At 34.5% G+C, this 23,439-nt stretch overlaps 1 protein-coding gene across 7 annotated transcripts in view; it reads right to left on the bottom strand.

The window, feature by feature from the left end:
* Positions 1 to 23,439, bottom strand: part of NRDC (nardilysin convertase) — a 90,969-nt gene that overhangs the window by 21,510 nt on the left and 46,020 nt on the right. For all 7 annotated transcript variants that reach the window (XM_089922818.1, XM_089922830.1, XM_089922824.1 and 4 more), the window contains 9 exons: positions 18,685 to 18,780; positions 17,493 to 17,615; positions 15,223 to 15,280; positions 13,388 to 13,461; positions 11,937 to 12,006; positions 9,474 to 9,551; positions 7,808 to 7,928; positions 7,668 to 7,726; positions 7,344 to 7,398 (listed from right to left, as the gene is read on the bottom strand). In XM_089922818.1, coding sequence (XP_089778944.1) covers positions 7,344 to 7,398; positions 7,668 to 7,726; positions 7,808 to 7,928; positions 9,474 to 9,551; positions 11,937 to 12,006; positions 13,388 to 13,461; positions 15,223 to 15,280; positions 17,493 to 17,615; positions 18,685 to 18,780 — 734 coding nt within the window. The remainder of the gene's footprint in view (positions 1 to 7,343; positions 7,399 to 7,667; positions 7,727 to 7,807; positions 7,929 to 9,473; positions 9,552 to 11,936; positions 12,007 to 13,387; positions 13,462 to 15,222; positions 15,281 to 17,492; positions 17,616 to 18,684; positions 18,781 to 23,439) is intronic.

The following is a 23,439-nucleotide window of genomic DNA, read 5'->3' as shown; positions in this document are numbered from 1 at the left end:
GAGTACCCAAATGCACAGAATCTTAAAACTGACAGGTCCTTTAGACACCAAGTGGCTCCATTCCTACATTTTACAATGAGGAAATGTACTCAGATTGATTAGGTGACTTGCCCCAGATCACACAATAAGTGATAGGCAAGTAGACACTAGAGCTTGGGCCTCTTAACATAGCAGTGAACACTCTTTCCCAAAATACCATACTGCCCAGTCCTTCCCTAGACAATCTGGGTTGTTCTCTCATCTAACAGAAGACAGAACAGGAAGTGAAGGTTACTACATTCATGGAGGAGAAATGAGACATGCATACATCAAATTAAAGATCATAGGTATATGCTACCTACTACATTATCACATTCAGATAGAATATGGAAAAAGTATGGAAAGATTCATTGTTACCTTTTATTGCTCCACCTCGGGAAACATTCCTGAATCAAGTTTATTAGTCACTAAAGTGCTACTATTTTGTGTGTGTGTGTGTGTGTGTGTGTGTGGAGGTTAAGGTACCTTTTTTTTTTGAAGTATAATTGACTTATAACATTATATTAGTTTTAGGTGTACAACATAGTGATTCCATGTTTTTATATATTACAAAATGATCACCACAGCAAGTCTATTTACCATCTGTCACCTTACAAAGTTATTACAGCATTATTGACTATATTCCCTATGCTATACATTACATCCCCATGACATTTATTTTACAGCTGGAAGTTTGTACCTCTTAATCTTCCTTGCCTATTTCACTTATCTCCCACTCTTTCAAGTGCTATTATTATTTAAAATGACTCCCTCTACTCTGTTCTAAATTTTTTAACCAGTTATTTTCACCAGCCACTTATTTTTGTAAGTTAATTGTTCTATTCAGCTTGCTACAAAATTGAGTGATTCAAAATATTTCCTACGAGAAAACAGGACCCTGGCTAAAAGTAGATCTTTAGTGCCAAGGCAATGGACAAAGTACTAGGAAAAAAAAACAAAACACTTAAATGCTATCCTTTAATTTTTTTTTAAGATATAATTCACATACCATAAAATCCACACTTTTAAAGTATACAATTAAAAATAAAATAAAATGTATAATAAAGTATATAACTCAGTGGTTTTCAGTATATTTATAAAGTTGTACAAGCATCACCTCTATCTAGTTCCAGAATATTTTCATCAGCCCAAAAGGAAACTTCCATGCCCAGTAAGCAGTTACTCCCTGTTACCCACACCTCCCAGCCACTGACAACAACCATCAATCTGTGCTCTGGCTCTATAGATTTACCTATTCTGGATATTTCATATCCAGATAAATGGAATCATATAATATGTGACCTGTTGTGTCTTGCTTCTTTCACTTAGCATATTTTCAAGGTTCATCCATGTTGTAGAATGAATCAGTACTTCATTACTTTTTATGCTGAATAATATTCCACAGTATGCAAATTCTACATTTTGTTTAACCATTCACTCATTGAAGGACATTTGGATTGTTTCCCCTTTTTGGCGATAATGAATAATGCTGCTGTGAACACCAGTGTACAAGTATTTGTGTGGACATAGGTTTTCAATTCTCTTGGGTGTATACCTAGAGGTGGAACTGCAGGCTTATATGGTATCTCTATGCTTAACTTTTTAAGGAACTGTCAAACTGTTTTCCAAAGCAGCTGTACCATTTTACACTCCCACCCACAATGTATGAGAGTTCCAATTTCTCTACATCTCCAACACTTGTTATTATCTATCTTCTAATTTTTTTGCTTACTGCAACTCTCACTGCCTTCCATTATTATTACATTATTCCTGTTTCTCTGCGTATAGAAAGACACTTAAACAGCTTTTCTCTAGTTCAAGTAGCTGATTTATAAGGTATATTGAGTCCAAGTTCCCATGTGAAATAAAAATTACTTTAAAATTTTTTTTAAATTAAAAAAGACTGGCTTGAATAGTCTGAAAGAGCATTCCTATTTGCCTTTACTGATGAAGACAAGAAAAATATCTGAAGAGGAGATATGTCAACTTTGTTAATAAAACAGAAATATATAAAAGCTGAAATAAGCTGAGCTACTTGAGTTAAAATTTAGCAGTTCAAACAAAGATATGAACCTTTCTGATTTGTTCTTTGTACTGATTAGGTTTTAGTCTAAAATGTTTTGGGCTCATGTTTTAAAATCAAGACAAGCATTCATGAATACTGTGCTAAAGGTAAAAAAGAAAAAAATGAGCTACAAAATGGCGAGCTATAAAAAAAGGTATCTTGAAATGTCTTGCTAAGAAGAAACTAGAAGGGCAGAAAGAAAATGTAACTCAGCTAATGCGAAAAAGCCAATCCCCCAAAAAGGAATAAGGGTATTAGTTATGGCTGTAGTCCACAATTCTTACTCCTACTCTTTCCCTGCCACAGTTCTGCCCACATGTTGCCACAACAGTTGATAAGAACACTGAAAAAAATCAGTACTGCTAAAGTTGATGGCAGGACTTGGGGGTTCTATGCATATCAATCAATTTATAGAAGAGAAGTGTCTATAGGACCCTCAAATGGCCAATATAAAACACAGTAGCTCTCTGTTTTCATAGAACAAGATTTCAATTTCAAATGACTTCAAACATATACAGCAGACTGTATAGGAATCAACAGCAACTGGAAGCTTATAGTTTTTGTGACCTTGTCCTCATGTACTTAAGTCTTCTCAAATTATAGTAGATATTTTACCCTGGTGATGATCCAAAAAGGCAGATTTCACGATGCTCTATGAACTGGTGCTAAACTGGGGGCTCTTAATTAAGGGCCTACAGATACCTCCCACAAGATATCAGTGGACAAATTAAGGGAGGGCGGGAAGCATGAGTTTGATTGGGAAGAAATTACATATTTATTTTCACTAAACTCTAACTTAGCATTTTTATTAATTTATAAATATACAGGCAACAAACCACAGCAGTATTATCAGCATCTATGACTATAACCAATAGAAATCACAATATAGCTGTTGCAGATATCTCAAAATAGCACACTCAGAAGATGGCGGAGTAGAAGGACATGCTCTCCCTCCCTCTTTCAAGAACACCAGAATCACAGCTAACTGCTGAACAACTATCGACAGGAAGACACTGGAACTCACCAAAAAAGATACCCCACATCCAAAGACAAAGGAGAAGCCGCAATGAGATGGTAGGAGGGGCACAGTCACAATAAAATCAAATCCCATAACTGCTGGGTGGGTGACTCACAAACGGGAGAACACTTATACCACAGAAGTCCACCCACTGGAGTGAAGGTTCTGAGCCCCACGTCAGGCTTGCCAACCTGGGGGTCTGGCAACGGGAGGAGGAATTCCTAGAGAATCAGACTTTGAAGGCTAGCGGGATTTGATTGCAAGACTTTGACAGGACTGGGGGAAACAGAAACTCTACTCTTGGAGGGCACACACAAAGTAGTGCGTGCATTGGGACCCAGGGGAAGGAGCAGTGACCCCACAGGAGACTGAACCAGACCTACATGCTACCCTGTTGGTGGGTCTCCTGCAGAGGTGGGGGGTGGCTGTGCCTCACTGTGAGGACAAGGACACTGGCAGCAGAAGTTCTGGGAAGTACTCCTTGGCGTGAGCCCTCCCAGAGTCTGCCATTAGCTCCACCAAAGAGCCTGGCTAGGCTCCAGTGTTGGGTCGCCTCAGGCCAAACAACCAAAAGGGAGGGAACCCAGGCCGACCCATCAGCAGACAAGTGGATTAAAGTTTTACTGAGCTCTGCCCACCAGAGCAACAGCCAGCTCTACCCACCATCAGTCCCTCCCATCAGGAAACTTCCACAAGCCTCTTAGATAGCCTAATACACCAGAGGGCAGACAGCAGAAGCAAGAAGAACTACAATCCTGCAGCCTGTGGAACAAAAACCACATTCACAGAAACACAGACAAGATGAAAAGGCAGAGGGCTATGTACCAGATGAAGGAACAAGATGAAACCCCAGAAAAACAACTAAATGAAACAGAGATAGGCAACCTTCCAGAAAGAGAGTTCAGAATAATGATAGTGAAGATGATCCAGGACCTCGGAAAAAGAACGGAGGCAAAGATCAAGAATGTGCAAGAAATGTTCAACAAAGATCTAGAAGGATTAAAGAACAAACAAACAGAGATGAACCATACAATAACTGAAATGAAAAATACACTAGAAGGAATCAATAGCAGAATAACTGAGGCAGAAGAACAGATAAGTGACCTGGAAGACAGAATGGTGGAATTCACTGCTGCAGAACAGAATAAAGAAAAAAGAATGAAAAGAAATGAAGACAGTCTAAGAGACCTCTGGGACAACATTAAACGCAACAACATGCACGTTATAGGGGTCCCAGAAGGAAGAGAGAGAGCGAAAGGACCCGAGAAAATATTTGAAGAGATTAGAGTCGAAAATTTCCCTAACATGGGAAAGGAAATAGCCATCCAAGTCCAGGAAGTGCAGAGAGTCCCATACAGGATAAACCCAAGGAGAAACGCGCCAAGCAACATAATAATCAAATTGGCAAAAATTAAAGACAAAGAAAAATTATTGAAAACAGCAAGGGAAAAACGACAAACAACCCAATCCAAAAATGGGCAGAAGACCTAAATAGACATTTCTCCAAAGAAGACATACAGATGGCCAAGAGGCACATGAAAAGCTGCTCAACATCCCTAACTGTTAGAGAAATGCAAATCACAACTACAGTGAGGTATCACTTCACACCGGTTAGAATGGGTATCATCAGAAAATCTACAAACAACAAATGCTGGAGAGGGTGTGGAGAAAAGGGAACCCTCTTGCTCTGTTGGTGGGAATTTAAGTTGATACAGCCACTATGGAGAACTACTAAACTAAAAGTAGAATTACCATATGACCCAGCAATCCCACTACTGGGCATATACCCAGAGAAAACCATAATTCAAAAAGAGTCATGTACCACAATGTTCATTGCAGCTCTATTTACAATAGCCAGGTCATAGAAGCAACCTAAATGCCCATCAACAGACGAATGGATAAAGAAGATGTGGTACATATATACAATGGAATATTACTCAGCCATAAAAAGGAACGAAATTGGGTCATTTGTAGAGATGTGGATGCATCTAGAGACTGTCATACAGAGTGAAGTAAGTCAGAAAGAGAAAAACAAATATCATATATTAACGCATATATGTGGAAACTAGAAAATGGTACAGATGAACCGGTTTGCAGAGCAGAAATTGAGACACAGAAGTAGAGAACAAACGTATGGACACCAAGGGGGGAAAGCAGCAGGGGTGGGGGGGGTGGGGGGGGTGATGAATTGGGAGACTGGGATTGACATGTATACACTGATGTGTATAAAATGTATGACTATTAAGAAGAAAAAAATAGCACATTCATTGCTACTTAAAATTGTAATAATTATTAGATCTACCATTAGACTTTGTTATTTAATATATCGATACAGAGACCCATATTACTAATTTTTACTATTTTGAGTCTTTATTTCAGTATTCCTTTGTAACCTACTGGATTTTATCTTATGCATTTAAAAACACTATTCTATGAAAGGGAACCCTCCTACTCTGTTGCTGGGAATGTACATTAGTGCAGCCATTACAGAAACAGTATGGAGCTTCCTTAAAAAAAACTAAAAATAGAGCTACCATATGATCCAGCAATCCCACTCCTTGGCATATATCTGAAAAGATGAAAACTCTGATTTAAAAAGATACATGCACCCCAATGTTCATAGTAGCACTATTTACAATAGCCAAGACATGGAAGCAACCCAAGTGCCCATTAACAGATGAGTGATTTAAGAAAATATGATACACACACACACACACACACACACACAGAGTGGAGCATTACTCAGCCATAAAGAAAAGAATAAAATATTGCCATTTGCAGCAACATGGATGGACCTAGAGAGTATCATACTAAGCAAGTCAGATAAAGACAAATATTATATCATTTATATGTGTAATCTAAAAAATAATACAAATGAAATTTATACACAAAACAGAAACAGCCTCAGACATAGAAAACAAATTTATAGTTACCAAAGAGAAAGGGATGGGGGGAGGGATAAATTAAGAGTATGGGATTAACAGATACAAATTACTATACATAAAATAGATAAGCAGCAAGGATTTACTATACAGCACAGGGAACTATATTCAATATCTTGTAATAACCTATACTGGAAAATAATCTGAAAATATATACATATATACATATGTATCACTGAATCACTTTGCTGTATACCTGAAACTAACACAATATTGTAAATCAACTATACTTCAATAAAAACAAAAACAAAATACAAAAACAAAACAAAAAACCCACTATTCTATGGGTTGCATAATAAATATTTAACAGTATTGTTTTAATGTTAAATTTCCTGAGCACAACAATTTTAGTGAGGTTATGCAAGAGAATACATTTGTTTGTAGCAGATACATGTTAAAAAACATTGAGAGGTGAAGTATCATGATATCTGTAATTAAATCTTAAAAAAATACACACACACAAGAAGAGGCGTGAGAGAGAAAGAAAATATGGCAAAATATTAAGAACTGGTAAATCTAGGTGAGGGATATACCAGTGATCATTGTACTACTAGGGCGATTTTTCTGAGAGTTTAAAAAGATGAAGAGGTGAAATAATATTCTGGGGAGGGGTCCATAGGATTCAACAGATTTCCAAAGGGATCCAAGGCACAAAAAGGGTTTTTTAAAAACCCTGCTCTAAACTCCTTACCTTTCAACTTTGCTTTCATATACCCTATGCCATAGACATGTAGGATCATTCACTTTTTCATAATACCCCAGAGTTCCTTACTTATGTGCTTCCCATTGCTTAGAATATCTAAACCTTATCCATTTTTTAATACTGAACTCAATTCAAATTTACTACATCCATGAAGGCTTCCCTGTCCTATTCCAGTCAAGGCAAATGCTTTCCTTACCCTGAAAGTACAAAGCACACTATTTCTAACATTATATATGGTAATTACTTCATATTACCTTGTAGAATGCCTTCACAATATTTGAATTCCCAAAATATCAAGCTCTCCATGAATGTTTATCAAAGGGATTAAAGGAACAGACATATGAAATGACTACATAGATGAATGATTGTCACACAACATGATCTGTGTCAATCTGCCTAATTCTCTCACTGTTACTCAATATAAATACTCAAAAACACAAGAGTGAATTTTCAGAAACCTCAAGGCCATCTTGAGACTCACATGACAGAGAGTGGCAGAATTAAAACTCCAGTGACACTTCCAAAAAGAGGAACAATGTCCACACCAGTTTCAACTTGGTCACAGATAACATTCAAAAAGAATTTGACTTCCAGTACCTGTTCTTGGTAATGAAATTCATTATCCTCAATTTTCTGAATCTCTTCAAAAATTCTGTGAAAGAAGAAAATTATAATTAGAAGACATATTTAAATTTCTCATTAGAATCGTCATCAAGAAAAGAGAAGTATAAAAATAAACAGACTGTCCACGTAAACCTAAATCTTTAACATACGTTCACATGTAGCAGAATAAGGATATGGAACAAGTAAAGGAAATTAAGCAAGAAATGCCTGGAAAACCACCAAGCAGGACTAACGCATGTCTGTTGGTAGCCTGAAGGCTAAAACATATTAGGATTGACTCTTATAAGTATATATTACCTTTTTTCTGGGCCTAGCTTCTGCAGCATTTTTAAATACTGGAAGACAGTATGAGCAACCTAAAAATGAAACATCTAATTATACTTTTGCATAAAGTGATATCTATATAATTTTAAAAACCCTCCATTTTTATTACTTACCTCATAGAAATGTTCATAACCTTCATCAGTCAATGTAATAGAAATGCTGAACACTGAGTAAGTAGAATTTTGCTCAAATCCTGTCTCACCATTTCCACCAAATAGTGCAAGAGCCCAGCACCTACAGTTAGGAGAAAAAATTAATCCAGTCAATATCTTGGGATTGATAGTCTACAAATACTTCAAATTAACAAAATAGGTAGGCTTTCTATGTAAAATTTGGGAAGCCCAGGCTTTGAAGCAAACATGCTTTCCAACAGTAAGTTTAAAAGAACAAATTTTTTTAAAGTACAAAGCCTCCCAAGGAATTGTACTGCATACAGGAATGATCAGAAGGAAATAACAGCCGTATTTACTTCTTTAATGGAAACACTAATATTACAACATAGTAAAACATTATCAGTTTCATGAAGCCACAGTAATTTTTTGTCGAAGAGAACAAAGTAATTTTTTGTCAAAGCATACTTTTAATGTATTGTGAAGTATGTTCTTCATACTTCATACTTCACAATATATTAAAAGTACGCTTGCTGGGAAGCATTTCTCTTTTTCTTTTTTTTTAGCCGCACTGCTAGGCTTGCAGGATCTTAGTTCCCTGACAAGGGATTCAACCCAGGTCCTCAGCAGTGAAAGTGCGGAGTCCCAACCACTGGGACCGCCAGGGAATTCCCCTGGGAGGCATTTCTCGCATCCCTTTTTGAGCCGTCTCCCAAGAGAAGCCTTAAAAAACACTTCAGATACTTCCCTACTTAGAATGTTAAGTGGGCTCTTTGAGACCATCAGCTAACCTGCACAGGTTATCTAAAAAAGAAGCAATAAGATTGTATCTTTTCCTGACTAGAATAATCCTGAAAGTCTAAAATAAGGAGAGAAGAGGCCAGAATGAAAAACTTGAAATTCTAATAAAGTTCAGTAAGGTAAAAAGGTTATGCAAATCTCAAATCATATTACATTTATTGTGTAAGGCATATATGTACTTAACGTCATTCATTATTTTTCTAATAAGCCTGCCCTCTCAGCTTTCTTTTAATAATCTAGTACACATCAATATTTTAAAGTCTTATTTAAATTTCTCATCTACCTTCCATTCTTGAATAGTGTATAGAAAAGTCAAGCAAGGAATTACTTTAATGTGTTTTGGTCCTGATTCTAAAGCTGTATTTCTGTTATTTGGCTAGGCAACTTAAACAAGTGCTTAAATGCTTTAGGAAACATGGCTAACATACTGCTAACATGGCTGCATATACTGTTCACAGTCTCCCATATTTATATGATTTATCTGCCCGGTGAAGTTTTCATTAAAGTCTACCTTCTGGGTTGGGAAAGCCTGGAGATCCACATCATTTAAATAATTGACTTCATTATTATTCAAATCCAAATTCTTGATTAGAGCTAAACTATCATGTAATTCTGGACTCTATTTATGAATTTAAAAATTTTGTGTACAACTATAATACTTCCAACATGGGCTAAAAGGTGGCTTCCAAGGAAATATACAAATATGATATGGCCATTACAATAATCTAGGTTATGAAGAGACTTTAATTATTAGATTTGAATCTACGCTTCCTGGCAGACAAAGCAAAAAAAGAATGGGTTATATAACACTTGTCCATTATTTTTCAGAGATTGCTACACTGAAAATACTTATTAATTAAATACTTGCTTTTTTCTAAGGTAAGAAAGAATGCTGCCTTTGCCTTCATGTCCAACCAGCCAAGAGATATAATGAAGCGGCTTCACCCTTTAAAAAAAAAGTTAAGGTCAGAAATTTTTAAAAATTAAGGTATAAATACCTTAATTTTACTTTAGAAAATCTTACTTCTGAGATTGATATTTGAGAATGTGATTACAAACTTATTTTCACATAAATTCTACTAAATATGAAACTATAATTAATTTGACAGCAGCAAGATAAAAATAGAAAACATGGTGAAATTTAACTTTTCATCTGAAATCACTGAATAAGTACAAATATTCCAAAATTTAAGAATTCTTTTGGATACTACTTTTTCTTTTGGATACCAATCTTACTTCTTTTCATGGTAAAATCTTTCATTATTTTTTCACCCAAAATAGAAATAATATAGATTCTTTATCATTTTAGAATCTGATGCAGATATGAATCATTCTGTATCCTTAAAAGCTTTCGGCATTGCATCAGGCTCTGTGGTAAACTGAAATGTGTTGCTTTATGGGTCAGAAAATCTAGCTTGTAGTTTTAGTTATTCCTGTAAGTACATGCATGATCTTGAGCAAAAGACTTAATCTCACTCTATTTTCTTTTTCTCTCTAGTTGCCTAACTACTTACTCATAGGCTTTTCAGGAAAATGCAATAACAGGTGTAAAAAATATCTTATATAATAATATACATCAATAGTCTGAGTAGTTGTTTATGTGTTATTCACATCATCTTTTCCCACTGGCTTCTACTATAATTTTGGGAATATATTCCTACCAAAAATATACAGAAAAATCAAGCTAGGAAATCTAAACATTCTTAAATTTTAAACTTAGTTTACAGAATTATACTCAGTAAACTCTTAAAAGTCACTGTTTAAAATATGAATTTGAAAAAAAACATAAAATATGAATGACATATTTTAGATTTCATCTATCCTAAAACTGACATAGAGGAGCAAATCGGTTAAAGAATGAACCCAGCTGAATACATAACATTTGCATGTGACCAAATCTAATTGTACTGTATTTGGTAACTCTGGAGGGAGAAACACTTGCTTCTTTGTAAAAAAATAAAATCATTCCCCCAAAAGCTAATTTAGTGGGAGTTCACATATTTGGGATAAACATCAGGTTAAAACAAATATACAGTTCATTAAAAAAATAATAATAACTGGATCAAAACATACAGAAATGGTAACAGTCTTTGGAAAACAGAATCATGGATGACTTTTTTCTACTTTTCAGTAGTTTTCAAGATTTCTACAATGAATTACCTTAGTAATCAGGCAGAAGATAAACAAGGCTTTGTTAATTAACAAGAAATGCAAAAAATGGGAAAAATGGTATACATAGTATAATTCTATTTCCATTAAAAAAGATATGTTTTATATTCATTATTTTAATGTCTGAAGGATATATATGGAACTATTAATGTTGGGCATATCTTTGAGGACAGAGGAGAAGCAGAGCTTTACCTTTTACTTAATACTCTTTTGTCCTCAACATTTTACAAGCATATTACTCTTATAATATAAATTTAAAACAAATGGAATAAACTTTTAAATATGCATGTAATCATTTTAACACTTTTTGGGATACTCTAACATAACTATACAACCAATGGACATTACTTTTTCCTATATTATCCTTGCACTAAAAAAAGTAAGTAGACAATACACACGTTCTCTGCTTTCTCACTGGAGGCATACTGTTCTTGTTAACTTCATGGGACTTGATTGTTAAAAGCATTTTTTACTGAGCTTAAAGCAATACACATTACTTTTCTTTCCTTCTGCTTGTATGTGTCTCTTCTTGGGTTTGTTTTGTTGGTTAGTTTTAGAAACTTAAGTTAAATTTTTATCAGTTCATTAGCATTTATTTCCAATGAGAAAAGCATTTGTAGCCATTGACTGATCCTTATCTTTAAGGAACTTCTTAGCCCATGTATATTGCTCATGTAAAATAATTATATAAATAAATTGAAGTGTTTTCCTAATTTCTAAAAATCTGACCTAACTCATTCCCAACTCAAGTAGGTCCTTGAGATTTATGCTGTAGTTGTGTTTCAGGCTCAAAATTATTTAACTTTACTTTTGACAAGATCAAACTAAATGGCCACCACTGACAAATAAATCATAAGCTAACATATATTTGTACTCAAAGTGCTAAAGAAAATAATTACAAAAGTTAGCATTCACACTAAGACACTTAACTTCAAAGACTCAGGAAAGGCAACTAATTATAAGAAAACTCTAGCTTTTATACCCAAGAAGACATTAAAATATATAGCAAAGGCTTGAACAATCCAGGAGTAGTGAGGTCCTAGTTTACCATGTTACCTGTGTTTATAAATCCGGAATGCCCAAATTTAAACCATTTAGTATGCTTTTAAAATATGATTTTCACTCAGTATCTAGTGGAGTAAATTTGCCTTTGAACTCTTACCTGTAATGTTGCTGTTGAGGGGGAAGTGCCCATGTGATGGTCAGAGCATGAATTTTTCTGATTGGAACAACTGAACAAAAATATTTTTCAGAAGAACAGATATAAGTGTTTCTCTATAACTTATATATACTATGTTACATGAAATTTTTTTAAATTCAATATATTTCATCCTCCAATAAGCATGGGAAAGTTAAATATAATGCAATTATTATTTCAAGTTGCCAATTTTCTGATTTGAATAATGCAATTTTTGTAAATTTCTTTTCAATTTGGTTTCACAGGTAGAGAAGGCATGGATAAAAGAACTATGAAAATAGGCAAGCCCCTAAAGATGGATCCCTTCTTGCAAGAACAGGTACAGGACTAGGAGTCAGGAGACCCATGGCTGAAATCCAGCCCTACTACTGTCTTGCTATCTGTGTTTATACAACCTTGAGAAAATCACTTGCATTTAACTCATTCTGAATCTGTTATGGTATGACGAGTGGGGTAGGCTGAAGTAACTCTAAGATTCTTCCCAGTGCTTCCCATTCTTCTATGATTCTTTGAAGAGAAAATCTACAGCCAGGAAGAATACAACCAAAAATAAGTTGTCTCTGGGAAGAGTCAGCTTAGATAAAATGGAGCCAGCAGCAGATAAAGAGTGTGACAAAAGTCATTGGTCAGAGAAAGGGAAGAGGAAAGAGACTGGCAATGGGGTGAAGGAGAAGAAGGGAATAACTAGGCAATTAGGAGAAAGAAAAAAATCTGCCATGATAAAAAGAGCAAAGAGAAATGGTGAATTAGGAATGTTTCTGCAATATTCACTATGGGCAAACTGTTAAGTAAGTTATAGCATAACCATGCGATGGCTCATTGGGCAGTTATTACAAATATAATATTAAATGAAATAAGCAAGAGATAGAGTGTATATACTTTATAATCTCAACTACATTAAGAAAATATACCTACAGAAACTCAAAAGGAAATCTGCCAAAACCACTTCTCTGGATGGTAAGATTTAAGGGTAACTCCCCCCACCCATTTTTTTTTTTTACACTAAATCTGCCTTCATTTAACAAAAATTGGTTTTATAATGAAGATAAAAGGAAATTATTTCCAAAGTGTTTTCCCATCCTCTATTTTTCTCTTTTAAAGGCAAAAAAGAGCAGAATATAGATAAAAACAAAATAGGAAAGAAACAAAAAACCAAGAACAAAAGGGAACAAGAAGAAAATAGGGAGAAAGCATGAAACAGACTCAAGTAGCATTAAGGTGCCAAACCAATGAAACTGCTACTAGTTAGTGGCCTGCTATCTGTCACTAGTTGGATTTCCACTATCTACTCCCTTTCCAATCCAGCTGTACTTTCTGTTGTATTCTCATTTTCAAAGAAAATTGGCAGCCTCAGTTAAGTTTTAGAGAATGTGCTAAAGTTATTTCAAACAGTTTTAAACCTTTGGTTCACGAACCTCTATAAAGTTTGTTAAATGCTGGTGTGTCAAATGGATCCGTTAAATGGCCAAAGTTTGGTTTGGGTAACCCACTGAAAATAAAACAAATACATTAAAATTTAATTGGCAAAAGCCTTTATAAGCAGTATCTTTAGGGATGCCTAAACTGATAGGTTTTTATAGTCTATTCTACATACTCCTGGCTGAAAAGCATTCTAGGCATAAGCGAATAGATGGCAACAAAGCCACAAAATCCTGAACTACACAAACTATTCTTAACCTCAGCCCCAATAACTCAAATACTTTTAAAACTCACAGGAGACAGAAAACAATGAATTGAAGGGACCTCCCCTCCCAATATTTACTGTCTCTATCAGTCTCATCCAACTTCAGTTCTCCTCTTAATACAAAGCCATTTCAGAAAGAAAACTTACACTAGAGATTTTTTTTTAATCCAAGAAATATACATGGAGAGATTCTTACATATAAAGTACAATATTAGGCACTGTAGTATTTGAGAAACTTGGACTCTTCCTTCTAGAGGCTTCCCACCTGGTTGAATATATTGTAACTAATATTTCTTCTAAAATATGGTCAGTATGAATCAGTATTAATTACCTAGAACACTTTTTAACCCGTCTGATTAAGGAACCAAAGTTCTTAGTGAATAATATGTAAAAGAACTTTTTTTAATTTAAAATTCTTATTAGGAATTGATTGACAAGACCTAATGAATCCGTCTATTCAATATACCTCTGATTTTATTAGTAAAGTTTCACAGTGAAACACATTTCAATCTGCCATTTGACATTTCCATAGCTAATACTCATTTCTTATCAAAACAAACAAACAAAAACAAATTAAATAACCTCATAACTTTGGCATGGCTTTCATTATCTTAATTAGCATACTTAAAAGTATTGCTAATTATCAACAGAAGTTTACATAAAGCCAAGATAATAATAACCAATCTGTTGCTATTACAAATTATTCCAACATTTTTAAAGCTAATTTTTCTTTCATAAATTTAAAACAAATTGTCTTGGAATGAAGAACTGGAAAGAGTCTAGCTTACTCACCTGATGCAAGAAAAAATAATCTGATTTCATTTAGTTTACTAAAATGCAAACTGCTAAGAGTGGGAAGAGACACTTTGCTTGAGAATTAAATTTTCTGTATTCTTTGCAACAAAAAATGTAACAATAAAGTATCTTTTAAATATTTGTATTATTTTGATGAATTTGAGGGGGACAAAAAAATAGTAGCTTTCTGAACTAGAACCCTACATCCAATTTCTAATAAAAGGCAATTTGATTCAACTACAATATATGCAATAGACTTTTCAGGCAATATGTAAAGTCAGTCATCAACTATGAGATTATTTTGTTTATGGGGAAAAAGCATTCCAAGTTCCAAACAACTGACTTTAAAAAACAAACCTTCAGAACTTAATTTGTTCTGAGACAGGGGATACATATATGTATATGCTACCTCTCAATACAATATTTGCTTTCATATCATAATTTCAAGCACTGTACACAGTAACAGAAAAGCTCTGAATAAATGTAAAAGGAGGCACAAATTCTTCAGGGTTACTGCTTACTATAAGTTTACAAGCTTATAAGTTCTGAACTACAGAAACTATGGGATCTTTGGTTATCTTAGTTTTCCCACTCAAAGGCTGTGCAATCTTGCTAAACTACTTTAGTTCTTAATATAATCACCTGTTTAAAAAAAAATAAACTAAAAGCAAAAACCTCTGTGATTCATACGGGAAGATATGAATCTTTAACTCTTTAACTTTAGCCTCTTTAACTCTATAGGTGTATGATTTATGAAAATAAATGTCTTACTTGTTTGGTATCTGAGAGAAGATTTCAGTCACCCACTTTTCTAAAGTATCCAGTGTTTCTTCGTGGAGAGGGCAGGAAGGAGACAGGGAAAGGCAGTGTTGTTATTAAAGGTAGAAATGCAATTATATTTCTCACAGATCTTTAACTATAAAACAAAGGAATACTTTAGTTTGGGCATCACTTGCCACTCCTTAATCAGTAATAGGAAAAATAATATTTAAGAAAACCTTGAGACACATATAATTTTGTTAAGACTCCTTTATTCTTTCTCCCTGGCAAAGTTAGAAAAAACACACAAGTAGAAAAAAAAGTTTTTGTTTATCATTAGGCTAGATGAAGGACCAAGAGATAAAAATACATCAATCATCCTCCTACCCCATTCCAAAACTTACTTCCTCTAGGAAGGTTTCTCTTAATTAACCTACACTACCCTTCTCAGCAGCTCATCAGTACTATTATACTCCATTTACTTTACATTAATTTACACTTGCTGTGGTTTTAATATATGTCTTCTTAGGCTGATATGATTTCTATCTTCTTTTGATTATTTTCTTATATTTCATAAGAAATTCTTCTGAAATTTCTAGTAAAACAGGAGATCTAAATGAAAAAGGAAACCTTTTAGCTTTATCCCAGTGACTCGTTACCATCACTGGATAGTATTTGTTAGTTTCACCAGCTACATGACTTTCACTAATTCTCAAAAGAGATGCCCCAGTATATAAATACAAGATGCAAATTAGACTAATCAAGTTCTGAATTTACTCTATACTATTTATACTGATATTTAACTCTTAAATGATATAATAAATGCTGAAGCTCCGAAATCAACTGACTCTAGATTGGACAAGGTTTTCTAATCAAACACGTGGGGCTTATTTTAGAAATCTGCAACAAGCGTTAATATGCTCATATTTGTTATCACAGAGGAAGAGAATGAAAAAGAATCAATACCTAGTTGAAGAAAAATGCATGTTCATGACAGATTTGAAAACAAAAATTAATTAAAAATTGCAAATTAATATTACATACCATAGAATTGCCTATTTTAATAAATGCTGTAAAAGGAATCTAGAAGCATATTTGTAGTTTGAATGCCATACCATATCTGTAACTTTATGTTCAAGTTAACTTTAGTGGACTAATTTTGATCCTAAACACAAAAATATTTTATAATCAAGTGCCAAGTCAGCTCTGATCTTAATTTTGACAATGAGAGAGCAAAATTTTATAAAAAGGAGAATCACATTAGGGTGAGAGGATTAGTTTTTCAAAAAGAAATATACAAACTATAAGGTATTGACATATCAAAATGAACAGCTTAGCAAATGACTGACTTTGAAAAACAGCCTAAGGAGATTAAAATATAAAGAAAACAAAAGAAAGGTACTATGATTTCTTTAATGAGAAAAGTTGACACAACATTATTTTCAGTAATGATAAAAGAAGGAAAAGAGTAGAGGTATTGACCAGTATTATTACATTTAAGACACTTCTGCTAGCATCACCATGACAGACTTCAATTAATCATGACATTTTACTGAACCCTATGTAAGGATGAAAAGACAAACACTGTGCCCTTTAAGAGTTTATGATTAATACAGATTAAATGCAAAACCGGAGATAACAGAGGCAGCAGCCAAATGTGGCTTAAAAGGCCAATTCATGGGACTTCCCGGTGGCGCAGTGGTTAAGAATCTGCCTGCCAATGCAGGGGAAACGGGTTCGAGCCCTGGTCTGGGAAGATCCCACATGCTGAGGAGCAAACTAAGCCCATGTGCCACAACTACTGAGCCCGTGTGCCACAACTACTGAAGCCCATGCACCTAGAGACCATGCTCCATAACAAAGAGAAGCCATCGCAATTAGAAGCCCGCAAACTGCAACGAAGAATCGCCCCCGCTCGCCGCAACCAGAGAAAGCCTGCACACAGCAATGAAGGCCCAACACAACCAAAATTAAATAAATAAATAAATAAGTTTATTAAAAAAGAAAAAACAATTCATGATCAATCAGTACATTAATACACTCATAGACTAGCCTGGAGTTAAGACCTATGTCTATAAAAGAAAAAACATTTGCCTGAGAATCAGATGATTTTGTGCTTCCCTGAGCTTTGCCTCTTCAAATTCTGATTTTCTTTAGTTCATATTAGGATCAAGCACTAAAGTATTGTAAATTAACAGTGAACTGCAACATTGATACGACAGACAAATCCTAAGAAAGCACTACTTCCAAATAATTTTAAGGGCCATAGTAGACAATATTACCTTTGGATTGAACCACTAAAGTCATGTAATGAGCAGAATAGTAATGCATCCAGAATTCTCTCAATCTAGCATGTGTATCAATATTATTTCTTTTTGGTTCATGTTTGAGAGTCTCAGCATTTCCTATAAAAAGATGGAAAAGATTATAGAAATAACTAAGTTTATTAAGTCTCCACACTGACAATGCATCCTTTGCTACTATATTTAACTAATGAAATAACCCAAGTGACTCAAAATACTGAAAGTGTATAATAATAATAATAAGACAAAAATTCATAAGAAACAATTTCAAAGTATATTTTAACACATAAGGAATTAATCTCTAGTTGGCAATACCTTAACAACAGTAATTGCCTTAAGCTTCCTTTCTTAATAATTAGTCTACTATTAGGTTTTATCTCTTAATTATTTTAGTAATATTCTGTATAATTCTTAAAAATAAACCACATAAAGCAAGGATGACATACAAAGTGTATATAACTGTACAAACAAGCAAACAAGCAAATCATCCTTTGAATGAAGTACCATTTAGATCAACTCATTCCAGATTCTACTCTGTGGTCAAGAGGATTAATATAAGGCTATAATTGAATTCTAACACTAAGAAAAAGCCATAATAACTGAAATCTAATGCTAAGAAAAAGTCATTATGAACAACCAGATACCATTTAAACAGCTTAACAATTAAACAAAATTAGGTCACAGCTCAAAAGCTACTAGAGAAATTGTTGCTGAATCTCTGTTGATAACTGGAACTGTCAGGTTGGGGAAGAGCACACACTTTATAACCAGATAAACAGAGGTTCAAATCCCACATCCACCACTATCATATTTAAGAAAATTAACTTCTCTGAGCCTGTTTCTTTATCTTTAAATGGAGATTATAATGGTACCAAGCTCATAACATTGTTATGATGATTGAATGGGATAATTCATGTAGTGTTACCAGAGCATCTGGCACCCAGAAAACATTCACAAAATGTTAGGTGCTATTCCTCATATATCCAATGTTAGAGAACCAAATATAGGCATGCTGAACTACTTTCTATTTGAAAAGCTTCCTACCTACCCTAAAAAGTAAAAGGTACCTAGCTACCCTACCTTTATAACTTTCCATTCTTTATAAACTTTTCATATTCTCAATCTTCCTTAACTAGAAAACATGAAATAGATGAAGTATTTAGTATCTTACCCCAAAAAAATTTCCCCATAGGATGTCCAGGTCTAGCAAGGCTTCCAAACAACATTTCCTTTCTGTTTGCATCAGAAGGTCTTGCAAGTTGATATTCTGTCAGTTTTAAGGAAACACTTTTAATAAAATGAAACTCAGTATCTTGCTTTATTATCTGGAAATTCAAGCTTAAAGAACTGAAAGTAAGGAAGTAACAAAAATTAATTTTATGAATAAAGTGTAGTAAGACTGAAGCAGGGAAATCAATGATCTAGGACAAGTTCTATGACTTAACATATTCTCTAACTTTGGGTAGTCAATTCACCTTTCTAGAGATTTTCCCTTATTTTCAAATGAAACAGGCAGTTAATAATCTGAAGGTTATTATTGTGAGAACTAAAGTATTGCCTGCCATATCAGTAAACAAAAGATGTTGCAGCCATCAAGCCATCACATTACAGCCACAGGGACGGTGCGCCCTCAGGAAGCTCAGGATGAGAAAACATAGGATACTGGACCCAGATAGCTGCGGTGCCTATCAAAGGAATGATTTCAGTGAGCCCAGACTCTTGCATCTTCCCGTACATAGAAAAGCGCTAAATTCCTTAACTTGAGATATCTCGGTTTCTTTTATTAACAGTAATCTTCTGATGTTCCGACTACCTGGTCTTTTGTTGCAAAAAAATCCTATATATCCTAGCTCCCCCGCTTGCCTCTTTGGAACAGTTTTCTCAGCGTTATCTGAGATGCTGTGTCCCAGGCTTGAAGTCCTCAGAAAATCCACCAAATAAAACATAACTCTCAACTTTTAGGTTGTGCTTTTTTTTTCAGTCAACAGATGCTATGTCCAAGATCTTACTGATGAAAGTGCCAAGAAAATGTTAAATCAAACTCCTTACTGTCTGGGAACTTTGTCATATATATTGTTTAAATCTCCTCCAAAGCCAACTGTGTTGGTAATAAAGTATTAATGGTTAAAAACAATCACTTTGAAGTCAGAAGTATCTTGGCTAGAATCCAAGTTCTGCCATTTACTAAACTATACAACCTTGAGAAAGTTATCTAACTTCCCTGATTCTATTTCTCATTTATAGAATGGAGTTACAAGTACCTAGCTCACAGGATTCTTATAAGAATTAAATAAGATATATTCCTTCAACAAATATTTACTGAACATCATGCAGCAGGTACTACTAAAACTAGCTGCTGGAGGCAGAAGGTTCAGAATCAAAGCAGAGGCAAGATATCAGGCCGAAGAGTTAAGAAACAATTTTTGAAAGAGCACTTCTAAGCCTCAGTTTCATTGTATGTCAAATAAGGATAATGGAGGTAATAATCATAACAATGCACATAATAAGTGCTCAATAAATGTTAGCTATTTGGGCGGGGGGCTTCCCTGGTGGCGCAGTGGTTGAGAGTCCGCCTGCCGATGCAGGGGACACGGGTTTGTGCCCCGGTCTGGGAAGTTCCCACATGCCGCGGAGCGGCTGGGCCCATGAGCCATGGCCGTTGAGCCTGCGCATCCGGAGCCTGTGCTCCGCAACGGGAGAGACCACAACAGTGAGAGGCCCACATACCGCAAAAAAAAAAAAAAAAAGTTAGCTATTTTTTTTTAATCATAGGAGTAATGGTAAGTCATTACAAATGTTTAATAAGGAGAGTAACATTATCAGATCTGGACTTCACTAAGTTCATTCTGGTTGTAAATGTTGAAGCAAAAGTACAGACAGGGAAACTGATTAGAGGCCATCACTGTTATACTTGGTAAAGAGAGTGGAAACTAAAGTGGTGACAGAAGAGATGGAAAGAAGCAAAAGTATATTCAATAAAATACTTCAGTTATAAGCCATGAAGTCTAAATCAAAGATGAGACAGTAAAAAAATATATACATTTATAATTTCCATACCTGGAAAACATATGTAGTAAAAAAATATATACATAGCTTCAACAGAGTAAATTTTTTAAATCTCTGTAAAAATTATGAAGATATGGCTGTAACACAGAAGAAACAATTCCATTATTAAGGTGACAGGCTGAATAATGGCTCCCAAAGATTGCCACATCTTAATCTCCAAAACCTGTGAATGTGTTACCTTATGTGGTAAAAGGAACTTTGCAGTGTGATTAAATTAAGGATCTTGAGAAGGGGAGATTATCCTGAATTATCTGGGTCCCAATGTAATCACAGGGTCCTTAAAAGAGAGAGGTAAGAGGATCAAAGACAGAAGATATAAAGACAGAAGCAGAAGTCAGATAGCAAAGAAGATTCTACACCCATGGCTCTTCAGATAGTGAAAGGAGCCATAGTCTAGGAAAGTAGGTGGTATCTAGAAGGTGCAAAAGGCAAGGAAACAGATTCTCCCTTGGAGGCTCCAAAAGGAATGCAGCCCTGAGGAAATATTTTAGACTTCTGACCTCCAAAAGTTTAAAAAATAAATCTGTTGTTATTTTAAGCCTGAGTTTCTGGTAATTTGTTACAGCAGCAACAGAAAACTAATGGAGTAGACATATAAACATACCTACAAAAAGTGATTTAGTACCTCCTACAACTGATAAAAATAGAGTATAAATACTGAACACTTAGAGAACACACTCAACCACTTGATTATGTAAAAAAAGTCTTTGGCCATATCCTCAGTCTCAATTACTAAGGTACAATATGCAGGCAATTAAACATGCTTATGTAAAAGTATGAACAGTCATTAAAATAAAGAGCTAATCATTAAAAATAATTTTTTTCTCTATAATCTTCTTTTAGCAATAAGTTAATCCCATTTTAAAACCTACCCTGTGGACATTTATGAGCTTCTGTGATTAAATGTATTCAAGAAAATTATAAAACACTGAACAGACCTATCTGCATTGTGCAAATAAATGCTTATAAATTTGTGTGTATAACCACTCCACTGAAAGATTAGACCAAAAACAGATTGTCGATGCAGGGCATGGTGATAAAGTAACGAAGGTAAAACAAGATAATAAATTTAAAACTCAGGAAAGAATCTCTTCCATAAGCAGGTGGAAAGGAATAAAGGAAAAAGAAAATGAAAAGATGATTCTACCAGGATAGCTGAACTTCCTTTCAACTCCTCTCACATTGAATGGGCCATCCAAGCATGCAGGCAACTAAAAACATGCGAATGAGATGAGAATGATAGAATAAAGACTATCACATCTGAATAGAAGAAAATAACACCTGATTATTGAGCTTTCAAAAATAGATCTCATTATTTGCAGATATTGATTTTGGAAAAAAGAAAAGCTAAGATGTATGAATATAATACTGACTTAGACCTGGCCTAGAGCTGTTAACTCTTAATGGTCTGCATACTATACACGTTAACATGTAAAACTGTTAAACATTTTGTGGTTTTAGCCAAGATAAATTTATACTGTGTTCACAATAAATATCAATATCTATCAATGTATAAATATTGAGTCTCCAAATGATCTTGTTGTATGTTCATAGAATCTAAACTTAGCTCTTGTCTTATTTATAATTTTCTGATGTCTTATAAATGCAAATAAAAGAATAATACATCATAAACAGTATGCTAAAAAGCAAAACTGGCTAATGAATACTAGTTTATTACACAAGTTAAAATTTAAGACCTCTCCCATCTCCCTAATCTCAAGTAAATCCTTCATACTTAGAAGGTTAAGTAACTAATGATACTTATATCAGATTTATATCAGATCACAAATTGAAATCTAGGTCTCCTATCATCAAAAACAAACAAAAAAACAGAGGCTTTAGCTTAAGTTCATCTTAAACCAAAACGACTTATTGTATGTGAGTGTGTGTGTACATATCATATATCACATATGTACATATATACATATATTTCTGCATAATATTCAAAATATAATAAAATATATTCTGAATTAAACTTGTAAAATTAAATTAGACGTTTAATCTTTCTTTTTTGGCCGCACCGCACAGCTTGCGAGATCTTAGTTTGCCGACCATGGATTGAACGTGGGCCCTGGCAGTAAAGCGCTGAATCCTACCACTGGACTGCCATGGAATTCCCTAGACGTCTAACCTTTTAAATGCCAATTTCGACCCACTTTAGAAACTGTATAAAGAAAAACACACTTGAAAGAATTAAAGACACAGAATATAGTTCCTAGGTCCCAAAAAGTAGGGAAGGCTTTTGGAGTTTTCCTTAGTTATTTTGGTTTTTCATGTATTCAACAAATACTTATCTGGGCCTATGAAAAAACAGACACTGTGGGTAGGCAAGTAACAAAAATGAAGAAAATAAATCCTTGATTATAAGGAGCTACTAGAACCAGGAGGAATCTAACTCCATTCCACCCTCTTTTACAAATAAATTGAGGGCCACAGTTAGTGACATTTCTATAAGTAAAACACAGTTTGCTGACTTCAAGACAGTTCTTTCCAGCCATCTGCAGTTTATTCAGCCTAGTGAACGCAATAAGTGATTATTAGAACTAGACAATCAAGCCAAGAGGGAAAATGCTACAAAGGGAAGAACTAGTACAGAAACCTGGCCTCTTCAGCTATGCAAGCCAAGCCTAACCTATGTGAACTAGAAATCCCCCCAAGTCTACTGTTACATGTTTCTAATACTAAAATAAGGAAGCAGGGTTAATCTGCAGTGGTGCTATTTACTGGTACTTTGTAATTAAGGGATATGTGCAGCACAGTTCTCTAATGAACCTGCACCCCATAGAGACACACAGCCTTCCTTTCGGTCTTCAGTATTTAAATCACAAAGATAAGAAAAACTGTCAAAAAGTAAAATTAA

This window comes from Delphinapterus leucas, chromosome 1 (assembly GCF_059928025.1).
Source record: "Delphinapterus leucas isolate spDelLeu-1000000601 "Yukka" chromosome 1, BTC_Dleu_Yukka2, whole genome shotgun sequence".
In the NCBI taxonomy this organism is placed as follows: domain Eukaryota; kingdom Metazoa; phylum Chordata; class Mammalia; order Artiodactyla; family Monodontidae; genus Delphinapterus; species Delphinapterus leucas.
The sequence above is the reverse complement of the archived record's forward strand: the minus strand, read 5'-3'. Positions and strand labels throughout refer to the sequence as shown.